Below are 13,635 nucleotides of genomic sequence, written 5' to 3' on the forward strand. Positions count from 1 at the left end.
CCCTTTCTACCCTGGTAACTATATTTTTTTTTCCTATGTCTGCAACTCTATTTCTGTTTTGTAAATGAGTTCATTTGTGTCTTTTTTTTTTAGATTCCACATATCAGTGATATCCTGTGATATTTTTCTTTCTCTTTGTGGCTTACTTCACTTAGAATGATTATCTCCAGGTCCATCCATGTTGCTGCAAATGGCACTATTTCATTTACAACTATTTTAACTTCATTTTTTATTCCCCATGAATAGCATTTCTTCTTTTTTTCCCTTTACTTCTCAAATCCTTATTTGTCCCAAGTTCTACCCCAAGTATGCAGGAACTCCTCTAAATTAGAAATTTCATTATTTACAGAAATGTTAATAGGAATCATTTTTTCTAATATTGATCTGAAATAATTCATTATTTGATTAGTAATTCAGTAAAGTTTTATTCACTAAATAGCACTAGACCAGAGGAAAAGCAATCACAGTTCCTCTACTGAAGATATATTCTAGTTCCTGAAGAAAGGGACCCTTAAACTGACATTTTAATTGATTGTTTGCAATTACTAATGTAAGGAAATACATGGGGCAACAGAGAAAGTGTTACAAAACTAAGGTTTCAGATATTATAAGTGAAGAATGGCATGAGAAAGTGCCCCAGTTAACATTCAGTGGACTTGGAACATGAACAAAACCTAAATCTTTGTTGGTTTTAGCCACTATGATTTTGAAGTTATTTATTAACACAGTAATTAAACATTTCTTTTAAAAATAATATTATTATTTACTTAGTATGGTTTAAGTCAGCAAATAAGTCTATATTAAGAATGTAACCCTAATTTTTTATTTACCTGTATGTATAAGAAAGTACTAGAAATAAATTCACCAAAAGTTAATTATGATGAGATAAGTGGTAGGATACTAAAAAAATTTTTGCTCTGGTCTTCTGCATTTTAAAACGACACCAATTACTTAACTATCAGGAAAAAGTCTAAATATAAAACTGGTGCTCTAAATCTATTTCACCTTGAAGAGTTTTCCATTGAACTGTATTTGGTTTCTAATAGTATAATGGAATAATAATAACTTAAAGTTGAAGTTGATTTAAAATGAAAAATTATTGATAGTAAAATAACTATTAGACTAATGTAATTATAAATTTGTAACTAATTTTAGAAACATCTACTCCAATCTTCAAGTATACTACCAAATATTTCCCAAAGTCTGCCTAGAAAATAATTTTCTAAATATTTATGTTATATGTCATTAATAATTTAAATAACAAACATAAGTTTATTCTACAATATTTTGATACTGCTCATATCTACAGTAATAACATGGGATTGGACGAAGGTAGTCAAAAGTTACTTCCAGTTACAAGATAAATAAATACTGGGGATGTTATATGCAACATGACTATAAAATCAACATTGCTGTATGTTATATTCAACAGTTGAGAGAGTAGATCCTAAGAGCTCTCATCAAAAGGAAAAAAAACCATTTTTTTCTTCTATTTAGTATCTACATGAAATGATGGACGTTAACTAAAATTATTGTAGTAATCATTGTTTTCCAAACAACATATTACTAACTACTTCAATGTGTAGTTACTAAAAATAGGACATTATCTTACATTGCCAGTACAGTTATCAAAACTGGGACGTTTTACAGTGATGTAATGCTCATACACAAGTCATATTCAGATCTTGTCAATTATCTCCAAAATGTCCTTTATATTTTTCTCATGCACAATACATCATTATAAAAAGGCACTCGAGGCCGTTTTGTCTGCAAACTGATGGTGTTAACTTCAGTCACTGGTTAAGATGGTGTCTCCCAGGTCTCCCCTATGAGAAGTTACATTTTTTCTCCTTAGAAATTAACACGTAATTTGTAAAAAGATAGCCTGAAATTATGTAAATATCTTAATCCTGGTCAAATTTTCACCCACTAATATTAGCATCTATTAATGATTCTCTAACTCCATCTTGCCTTCTGTATTTACCAGCTGACTTTCTGTAATAAGAAAGCCATTCGCCTCCTTTGTTTATTCCCTTATTTGCTTGTATCACTATGTACTTATAAATTCCTATTTTATATTATTATTTTACTTTATTTTGATGCCCAAATTGTTCAATATTTGGCCAAAATAAGTCCTTCAAGCTCTATCAATGTCTTTAATTTATACATTGCATAGTCACATTTTAAAAATTTCTTATTTCTACATTTATGCATTACCAATCTAGATATAATATTTTGTTATATTTCAGAGTTACTAATTCTTCATGTACGCCTAATTTCCAGCTTCCTGTCTGCTAAAATTCCTTAGGCTCTTTGCCTAAAAGATCATAGTAATTAATTTATTAATTTCAAGTTTGACCATCTCCCATATTCTTACCTGTGGACTGACACTCTCTGGAGTCATAAAACTCCAGGGGTGGGGAACCTGGGCTCTCTGTGTGCCTGGAGCCTATTGACACCTTAACCCCTACTCCCCACTGCAGGACCCTTTGCATACCTGCATTTCTGCAAGATGTAAAATATCTCCTCTTGATGTGTGTTTGCCCTAACAAAACCCATCGCCCAGCAGAGAGCCCGTCTCACAATACCTTAGGTGGACAGGTCTCACATCCTGCCCTTATCAAAGCTGTAAAACCTATTGTTCAGAGAAGTCCCTGACAGATCTTAGAACCAATCAGGTACCTGTGCACGAATGGATCATGCAGCCCCTATTCCTTGTGTGCACAACCCTCTCCCCCCACCCCCGATAAAAGACCCTGCATCTCCATCCCCAGCACTCAGTACACAGGCATCTCTCCTCTGTGTGGCCCACTGTTGCCTATAGCAGCATCCCTATTAAACTTTCATAAACTCTTCTCAGTCTCTGGTAATTCTTTACCAACCTGCGTGTGCGCACATTACCCAAGATCTTATCTTTCTGTGCTGTAGGGATACTATATTACCAGGGATCTGAGCAATGTATTATAACTTCCAACACAATCTACTCCTTTAACTGCTCAGATCCAATACTTTGTATGAGTTATGGGAGAAGCTCCTACAAGATGCTAGTGGGCTTCTACATGTGGGGGGAGCTTAGAAGAGGACCAACACGGCAGCAGATCTTACCACCATGGCAGCTGGTCTTATGTCCACAAACTAGATTCATCATCTCCCTCTGCTATCTATTCTTTATTCCCCTCCGCCTTAGCTAGAACTTCTACTGGTCTCTGGGGTTAACTCTGTGGCATGATTTAGAAGTGTCTGAGCCCCTGATCATTATACTTTTCTTAAGTCAAGCGCATTGCACTTGATCATTTACTATTACAATTAGACAAAAAGGTATACTTCTTGGTGTGCATTCTGTACTCCTTGGTGGAAGCATTTCCCTTTGGAAACTGGAACCCCTAAACTTACAGAGTCCATAATTGTGGAATAAAGAAACACAGATTTTCAAGTGAGTCATTGGAAATCATGGTAAGCGGGGCCACTGCTGTTTCACTCCTTGGTTTCCAGACCCATGTGTCTTCCAAATGGGGACACAGTTCCATATAAATATAATTAATTTAAAGTATGCACTGGGTGGTAGAAGATGGCACTGCATCTGAGCTGACATTTTGGGTGTGCCTTCAACATGTCACTCCATGACTTTAATAGGTCATTTCATGATAGTGTAATACATTATATGGCCAGTAGTTTCCATGGTCATGTGTTCACTTCCATGCTTCCTTTGCTAGTAAGTGGGCCTTCTGACATAATGGTATGTGGGAGCTCATGCTGCTGAATCAAACACTGTAAAAACCTTTAGATAGTAGTGCTGGCTAAGGACTCGTGGCTAAGACAAACCCATAGCTAGAGTGTATTGTTTCTTCCAATGTTTAATGAAATAAGTCAGAGAAAGGCAAATACTGTATTGTTCACTTACATGTGGAATCTAAAAAATAAAAGTAATATATGAATATAACACAACAGAAAGAGATAAGGGGTATTGAGAACAAACTAGTGGTTACCAGAGCAGGGACAGGAGGAGGGCAAGATTGGGGTAAGGAATTAGGAGGTACAAACTACTTTGCATAAAATAAGCTAAAATGATATATTGTACAGCACAGGGAATATAGTCAATATTTTATAACAACTTTAAATGGAGCATATTCTATAAAAATATTGAATCTCTATGTTGCACACCTGAAACTAATATAATATTGAATCAACTATACTTCAATAAAACAAAAATTTTAAAAATTAAAGTAATATGTCAGAATACATAAAAGCATAGCTGTCAGGAAATATGCAAGCTGAGAACCTGCAGCTTTGGCTGACTGAGAGATTTAAGACCCTTTTATTTTTAAACCACAAATCACAAGGGTTTCCTGTTTTGCTTAGTCTTTTTTTGTTTTGTTTTAATCTTAAGCCATCTTATTTTTAAAATACATGGATTCATTTGAAGTTCATGTCATTTGTCTGGGCAACTACTAGACAGCTCTTTCCCACAGTATGGTCCTAGGTAGTCTGCATCAGAATCACCTAAGGTGTTACTTAAAATGCCCATCCCAGAGCACAGTCAGACATTTTAAATCAGAAATTCTGAATATTAAACACAAGTATTTTAATTTGTAACAAGTACACCATGTGAATCTTAAAAATTCTAAAGTTTGAGGAACTGTTCCTCCCCTTCTTGCTGCTGTCATTTACTGGTATCATAACCTCTCTCCCTCTCACACATTTACATTTTAGCGTCAGGCACACAGTTCTCCTCTATACCAAAGGCCCTGCTATCATTCCAGGTTATGTCAAAGTAAGATGAACTTCGAATATGCCTGGTCCCCTGTTTCTATCTCCAAAGGCACTTATCACCTGTCAACCTCAGATACTCATCACTATGTCCACACCAGGAACTTAGGCATTCCTAAAGCTGCTCCAGCTCTACAATCTTAAAGTAAAATTTTAGCCAAAAACCCCTTTGTCCTTCTAGATTTCTCCTCAATTACTCCCTTTATTCTTTGCAACTGAGAGGAAGAAGAACAAAATGATTTTTAAATTATTGTTCTCTCAAAGACAATGAGAAATTATATCCTCAAAGTATTAGTGTTGCTATTATTTCTGACCAGTTTAATTTTGGTTTGAGTTTTGTAATGCTTTTTTAACTTTCCAAATAAATGTTTAGAAAATTTTGACATGAAATCTCCAAATCAGAAATAAGTGGTACAGTTTACCAGCAGAGGAAAATGGGAGGGAATAGGGCCTGATACTAGTGCCATCTAGACATATAGTAGGTTTCAGCAGATGGGAGGCACACTTGATTAGACAATCCATACAGGAGAGTCAACAATTTATATCCATGATTTCAGTGAAACACATTGGAGTAGTGGACACTTATAGACAACAGCTAAAAAGCAGCATAAATAAATCTTTGGTGGGAAATACTCAAAAGTCAAAAGGTGTGTGGTATGGTGATCAGCCCTAGGCAGGAGTTGAAGAAGAAGTCTCTTTCCATTAAGATGATAAATTAAAAATATGTTGGTTAATATTTTTGTGTACCATTTGACTGTAAGCACCATGACGTTGATGACCTCCTATAAGCATTAAATATGGAGCATCTAGTACATAATAGCTGCCTAATAAAAATCAATAAATGTCTCTAAGACAAATGAGTAAGAATTGAATGTAATGAAAAGAAAGACATTTGTTTACAACAGTGACTCAGAATGAAGAAAAAACCCAGAAGTCTATTCCTATAATTGGGAGCCAAGAATATTGGGGCTCAAACTAAGAAACTTGGATATAAGATTGAAGAGCAGCAGCACCAGGGAGCAGTAAATGTGGACTTCTGCTTGGTAAACACTTTGTCACTGGGGATTTCTAGGCGCACTACACATCAACAAAGGACATACTGAGGCAAGGAGGCAGAAGTAACTCAGAGCCAAGAGCCACCAATTAGATTACATGAGTGTTTCTTACAAAGTCTCTATCTGAAAGCGTTAGGAACCTTGTTGGGAATAGATGTTTAGATGAAAGAAGTGGTTGGGCTTACAGGAAAATAGAACAAAGGAAAAGAGTAAGTGGAAAGGCATGAAACACGTGGCTAGGTCTTTCATTTTGCAAGTTTGTTTTTCTTTTGTTGCCCCAATTCAATTGCTATTATGTGCACTTTAATATGACTATTAAAAATATTCATTTCTCTATCATACTGTGCCTAAATCAGCACCATGAAGAAAATAAGGCTTAATCAATGATTGATGAATGGAACTGAAATTCACGCTTGAACAAAATGCAGCTCTTTCCCTATTACTTTAGAGTTGGGAGGTACAGCTTGAGCTTTTCATGACGAGGTTATTCTCTTTTCAGGTTAAGTAAAAACCCAATATGTGTCAACCTCTTTAGTTATTCTGAATATCCCAGGCCCTCCTCCCTAGTCTTTTTAGTGCCCCCTTTACCTCTTTGTTCCTTAGAGTATAGATGAGCGGGTTAAGAGTCGGAGTTACAACAGTGTAGAAAAGGGTGAGAAACTTGCCTTGTTCATGAGCATAGCGACTCTTGGGTTGAAGATAGACAGCTGTGACAGTGCCATAGAAGAGGGAGACCACAAGAAGATGAGAAGTGCAGGTGCCAAATGCTTTCTTCTGTCCTGCAGTTGACTTTATTCTCAGCACAGCTTTAGCAACAGCACCATAAGAGGCAAGGATAATGATCAAGGGCACCACCAGGAGAATAATACTGGCTACGAACATCCTGATTTCAACGTAGATGGTGTCTGCACTGGAGACTTGAATGAGGGCTGGGACTTCACATACAATGTCATCCACTGTCTGGTGGGAGCAGAAGGGTAACTGGAAGGTAGCAGGAGACTGGATCAGAGACTGAATCAGGCCAGTCCCCCATGCAAAGATGGCCAGCTGCAGGCAAAGTTTTGGGTGCATGATAGTGGTGTATTTTAGTGGATGACACACTGCCACATAGCGGTCCAAAGCCATGACCACAAGAAGGACACATTCAGTGGCCCCAAGCCACAAGAAGACATAGAGTTGAACAGCACAGCCAATATAGCTTATAGTCTTTTCTGGACCCCAGAAATTAACCAACATCTGTGGAACACAACTGCTGGTGAAACAGAGATCCAGCAGGGAGAGGTTGGAAAGAAAGTAGTACATTGGGATATGGAGTTTGGGATCCTTCAAGGAGACAAAAATTACAACCATATTTCCTGCAGTGGTCAAGCCATAAAAGATCAGAATTACCCAAAAAAGTATCTTTTCCAAATATGGCTTGTCAGAGAAGCCCAGAAGGATAAAATCACGGTGGCTGTCATTGCAAATTGTGAACATGGTTTCTGGAGCAATTGCCTCTTCAGGGAATGGTTCAAAAGTAGTTCCTCAAAGGCCTGTGATAGTTCTGGTACAGAGACAGGAAGAGGGGCAGTATGAATTATTTGATGACTTTGTACTCAAGGATGAGATTTGGCGTCCTTATTTTGGGAAAACAATACAAAGTTTAGTGACCTGTTTTAATCTTTAATACCCATCACTCGTTTACACTATTTTTCTCTTCCTCGTTTACACCTCTTCATATGTTTTCTTTTTAGGACTCTGCATTATAAATAACATGTAAAACATATTAAACACACCTATTAGTCAAAATATCTTTACTAAATATTTTATAAGATGATTTCATCTTTGGTCTCAAAGACTACATTTACAGCATTTACTACATGGTTTTTATATACATTATAGTTGAATCGTATTCTCTTACTACTTCTTTCTTTATTCATTTTGTCCTCTTATTTCTCTGGGTCTGTATCTCAGTTTATCTGAATATCTTTCTCCCAAGTTTCTCCCTTCCCTTTCATCTCACCTATCCTTCAATCCCCTTTCTCTCCTCTTCTATCTCCCTTTCTCTTCTTCATTCCTCCTATCCACTTTCTCTTTTGATTTCTGAATTTGAAATCTTGCTCAGCCACCTTATACTATGTGATCTTAGGAAACTTACTTTAATTTTCTCTTCTTACCCTAGTCTTTTCCTTAGATGTTCTATTTAGAAAATGGAAGGAAATCATAGAACCTACCTATCCTTGTTGGAGAAAATGTGAAAGCAGAGGGAAAATATTAAAACAAATAAATAAACAAAACCCAAAGAGTTCCTGGCCACATATATCTGTTCAATGTATGTTAGCTATAATTAACATGATTATGATCATAATTATAAACTATTCAAATGATTGTTCCAGATGCAAAATGTCAAAATATATAGGCAAGGTTTTAAAGGTTATTAGTGATGATATTTTTTACAAAGTAATATGCTATCTGTACATTATATTTTTGCCAAAGAATTGAAAGTAATTGTATCCACTTTCCTACCATTATAAATTATCCACCTTTAGAGTGAAGAGCAGACATATCTGTTTTTAATGTGCTTTCTTCCCATAAATTATGAGATTGCAAAACAAATTTGTAAAATGTACTATCTTTTATTCATCTTTTCAGTAGGTCAAAAAAGTTTTAAGGAAATATTGTTTTTACTCAAACATTGGCATTTTCCCTATTATATTAAAGAAAAATGGTAGCAGAGCTGTTTTTCCTTCCTTTTTTCTTTATTTTTCCACTGTGGCTATTGTTTTAAAAAACCTCTGTGTTCTCTTCCTTCACTTTCCTCCTTCTCTGTTTCCTACATTTTTTCTATTCCTACAGCATAACAAAATCTGTTAGCTCTTCAAGTTTCTTTATAAAGCACTTTTTATATTTCCAAGTGTTTAGTTTACCATAAGCTTTTGCAAAGGGAGTCTCCCAACAGAACTCATTGAATGAAAATAATCAATGCTAATGGGTTTGAACAGATTTTACAAAACTATGTGCTTCAGTAACTCCCTTGAATTTTAAACTCATGGCTCCCTTCTCTTATCCAAATTAATATGCCCGATGAAGTCTGATTTACGCCAATATTTAAACAAAAAATATTCCTTTTCCAAAACATTTTTCAGTTTACCAAGTATCAATAAATTATTAAAATTCTGATGGTGAATTCCAGCTACTATTTCCATCACTTTATTTATAGTCTATCCCTTATTTTAAGCATTCCATAAACATGGATTTGCGAAAATGTACCTATAATCAATGGATAGAGAGAAATTTTAGAGATACATAAACAAAACTGACATGGATAATCAACAGCAGCAGCATAGATGCTTCATTCTCATCATGTAATTGCAAAGTGAATTAGCTTACTTAATTTTCACCAAAAAAAAAAAGCCTGAATCATCTTCCTGTGTTTTATCAACAATTGTGCTATATATTTTTAATCACTTTTAAATAATCCTAAGAATGATAGAGAAAGTAAAGAAAATCAGATACTTGGAAATAAAGTTGAAAAATTTTAAGTGACATAAAAATAACACATTGTGTCAAATGGACCACGCAAGCCAGGATTCTAAGAAAAATTAAGACACAATCTGATATTTACAATCTATTATATAGTCATACATGACAGGTGAATTCTAAATACCAGTTTATTGCAGTTTCAACAACATAATAATATACCATGGAGATATTTATCTAAAGTTTTTACATCAGTATATGTTTTTGCTTTTAAAGAGCTTGCTGGAAGTTATTTCCCAAATATTCTGGCCCAGTAGTTTCCTATCTGTCCATCCTACATTTACCTTTTTTTTTTAAACATTTTTTATTGATTTATAATCATTTTACAATGTTGTGTCAAATTCCAGTGTAGAGCCCAATTTTTCAGTTATACATGAACATATATATATTCATTGTCATATTTTTTTCTCTCTGAGCTACCATAAGATCTTGTATATATTTCCCTGTGCTATACAGTATACATTTACCTTCTTGTTGTTGCCAGTGGATGTAACCAGTGTTCTAGGTTCTTGTCCTATCCCAGAAAGAATTCATAGACAAGATGTAGTAAAAAATAAAGTGAAAATTTACTAAAGGATGGATAGTACACTCTCAAGGGGAGAGCAGGCAGGCTCAGGTAAGTGGCTGCCCCAAGTTTCTTTGGCAAGTTGGTTACACAGAGTGTAAAAATGAATGGGCAGAATATTCATTAGGGAGGGAAGGGTCTGAGGTCATATTCCCTGATTTTCATCCCAATTCCACCTTCCCAAAGGGAGGAGGGATTTTTGTCCTTATTTAGCCTGGATAGGAAGTGCCATGGTGTCGGTTCATGATGGGTACTTCTAATCTGCAAGACTAACTTTATTGAAATGAGAACATAATGAGCAAAAGGTTACATTCAGACACTGGAGATTCCTGCGTTTTCCCACCTTTCTTTGTTGGCCTCCAGGCCACTTATCACCCCCAAAGGTGTGACCACTTATCAGCCCAGAGTTTCCTGCTTTTCCTCCTCTGCCCAGGAACCCCTGGTGCTTATGTGATGTATGGTTTACTGCATTTGGTCCATGCCTCTCCTTTCTGCCCAGTTTCTGCCATTTCGTGTATGTCCCCCTTTCTCTGCTCATTTCTAGCTATCTGCCTCCTCTAACACTATCATGAATCATATTTGACTGTATCCACACACTAGTAGATTTATTTGAAGTTCTCTCAGTCAGTAGTTCTCATGTGTACAGGATATTAATCTAAAAGAACACTGAAGCACAAATATTTTGCAGGGCATTAATACGCACATGATCTCTCATGTCTCATATTTGTGTTTAACTCAGATTCTCTTTACTGGAAAATCCGTATTGCTCTCTGAGTCTCTATTCTTTTTTCTGTGCCATTATTCCTTTATTTTCTATAGAATTTTTGCAAACTAGAGTTGAAATGTTAGCCCTTTGGTCATGAATCTGAGTCTGATATTTCAGTAGAAGAACAAAGTTTGATGTGTTAAAAAATCTCAGAGTCTTGTAGATTTTTTCATTATCAAAACCAAACTGCCTCCTATTCCACCCTGTGGCATTCATTCACTTTCAGTAAATCTGGTTTGTATTCCTTGTATGTTAGGATTATTCATCCTTTCCTGGTTTTCCTTTTTAAATTTTTTAACAGTAGTGCCTATAGATCTACTTCTATTTATATGTCTATGTATCAATTCAGTGATCTTGTATCTCTGTTTCCTTCTAATCACTAATCATTGGACAAGACGTATTTTACCCTTGGAGCAACTATTCTCAAAAGATTCTTGGATGGGAAGAGAGAGTCTTAGTTTAGCTGATATTCATAATGCAAAATATAAGAACTCTCTTCACCTCTTCTTTTGAGATCGTCTTTTTCTCAAAAACATCAATTTCCCTATGATGTTCCTTTAGCTCCCCTCCTCTGCCTCTCAGAACAGTACATGGAGGAGTTTTTGCTGAGAGCTGGTGCACCATAATTCCTATGGTTACAAATGCAGATATAATATTTACATCTCACCTTCTAAAATAGATGCCTCTGGTGAAGTGTATCTCAACTCCACAGCCCACTTCTGATTTCAGCAGAGCTGCAACGGACAGTTCTGTGTGAACTCAGATTCATCTCATACACACTGACAATTACCTAACTCAAGCACTTTGTATATGTCTTTCCTGATTGCCCCAAGGCCTCATCTGACACTGTGGGAGTCCATTTGGCACACAGACAAATGCCACCCAGAAATGCAGGAGATTTAATAACCCCAGGGGAAACCTTCAAACAAAGGAGGATAGTAGTTGCAGATAAGCGTTCCAGCAAACCTTCCTTCAGTGAAAAAGTCCTATTTGCGTTTCAGGAGATCCCTGGAGAACTGAGCTCCCATGGCAAAACCTGTCTAATATAACATTATGTTATATTTCTTTCTTGTCTCTCTCATTCTTCCTGCTCCCTCACTCATTATTCCTGAAATCCCTTCACAAATCAGTTATTTTAACTTAATAATTTTTTTACTCAGTCTCTGCTTTCAGGAGGACCTTAATAGAGCTCATACTGGAAGTGGCACTAGAAAGCAGACTCTCAGACAAGTACTCGGAAAATAAATCACTCACCAGTGAGAATACAAGTCCTCCTTTGATAGGGGTAAATGGAATAGTGGTAACACTTAGCTTGCTGTAACATCAATATTACTAATATTCTTGCCTGCATGGTTTGTGATGAGGTATAGGTAGAAGGAGAAGCATTGGGGTATATGGTGCATCTAGCCCTTGAAAGATATGAGGATAATTATACTTAGACTATGGTCAGCTTTGCTGGCTTTCATTGACTATCTTGGTAACCTTGAAGAAAAAGAGTAGCATGCTCTAGTCAGTCAGCCAATAATCTACCTAGGGCTGTGGTTCTCTAACTGTTCATTAAAATGTAGATTTCTGGCCCCCACACCCAGAGTTTATGATTCCCTAGGTTTGGGGTGAGGCCTCAAATTGGCATTTATAAAATGATTGAATGATGATGATGATGTTGGTTGATGATGATGTTACAGGTCCAGGGAGCACATCTTGAGAACCACTAACTAGGGAATGCTATAAAAGCAAGTAAACGTCCGTGGAATCATTTAAAGAAATTCTCATATCCTGCTTAGGAAAGAGTGTTGAAAATCAGACCCAGGACTTGCTTATAAGGCTCACAGGACTGCAAAGGAGATAAAATGTACATTTCAATAGACCGTTTATATTAAAGTCAAGATCCTAAAAGGAAGAAGTCAGACCTTTACACCTAGGATGATGAATATCTGTACAATTGCACCTCAAAAACTTGAATGTCCAGATTTCTCTGAACTTTCCAAACTGATAGAAGCAGTCTCCTCCCTCTTGATAAAGGAGAGAAGCCACCCCTACCTGGAGATCATGTAAAATTGTTCGTTGCAAGATGATACAGACCTTCTCACAATCTCTTCTTGCCTAAACTCATCACCTCCAGAGCAATAACTATAACCCTGCTATAAAAGAAAATAGCTTATTATAACATCTGCAGGACCTGGCCAACACATATTATCAGGAACCTCTCTTAGGAGAGGAGTAGAATATAAAGCTGGATATGGGAAAGTTTATAGACATGAGAACACTCTCCCAACTCCTGAAAAAGAATACTGGATCCAGTTCTAATATATTACAGGGACATCTTACCAAAAATTTGACAAAATTATATCTACAGTAAATGCAATGTTGCTGTAGCTCCCTTGACAGAACACTGAAGTGTCAAAAGGATCAGAGTTAGGAATGTTGGAATATATTTATTATGTGCACAGAATCTATCACCTAACTACACTACCTGTGATGTCCCAGAGGACACTCTACTAAGAGAGCAATAAATGTACTAGTTAAAGAGGCAAAATATCTTTGATATGCTTAATGTCCTCTATAGACCAGGGTTGACAATAGCAGATGCTTTCAGAGAACTACCAGTCTAAAGCAAGTAGATACAGTAAATGGTTAACACACTTGAAAAAATAGGATAACTACAAATCAGAAACATACAATAGATTCACAAAAACCAAAAGAAAAGAACACAAGCATAATAAAAAAGAAAACTATCAAACCACAAAAGGAAAAAGAAAAAGAAATGAATAAAGAGGAAATACAAAATCAACTGGAAAACAAGGTTTAAAATGGCAATAAATACATATCTTTCAATAATTACCTTAAATGTCAATGGACTAAATGCTCCAATCCAAAGATACAGAGTGGCAGATTGGACTTTAAAAAAAAGAGCCTACAATATGCTGCCTACAAAAGATCCACATTACGGTGAAGGACACACA

General features: G+C 36.1%; 1 protein-coding gene across 1 annotated transcript; it reads right to left on the reverse strand.

Annotated features, from left to right (window-relative positions):
- Positions 1-6,353: 6,353 nt before the first annotated feature.
- On the reverse strand, positions 6,354-7,058 carry LOC102537767 (olfactory receptor 2H1-like). Its single transcript, XM_006215388.3, has one exon. It carries the CDS (start codon positions 7,056-7,058, stop codon positions 6,354-6,356), a length of 705 nt encoding a protein of 234 aa, XP_006215450.2.
- Between the last annotated feature and the right edge of the window lie 6,577 nt (positions 7,059-13,635).

Source organism: Vicugna pacos, chromosome 20, assembly GCF_048564905.1.
Source record: "Vicugna pacos chromosome 20, VicPac4, whole genome shotgun sequence".
Lineage (NCBI taxonomy): Eukaryota > Metazoa > Chordata > Mammalia > Artiodactyla > Camelidae > Vicugna > Vicugna pacos.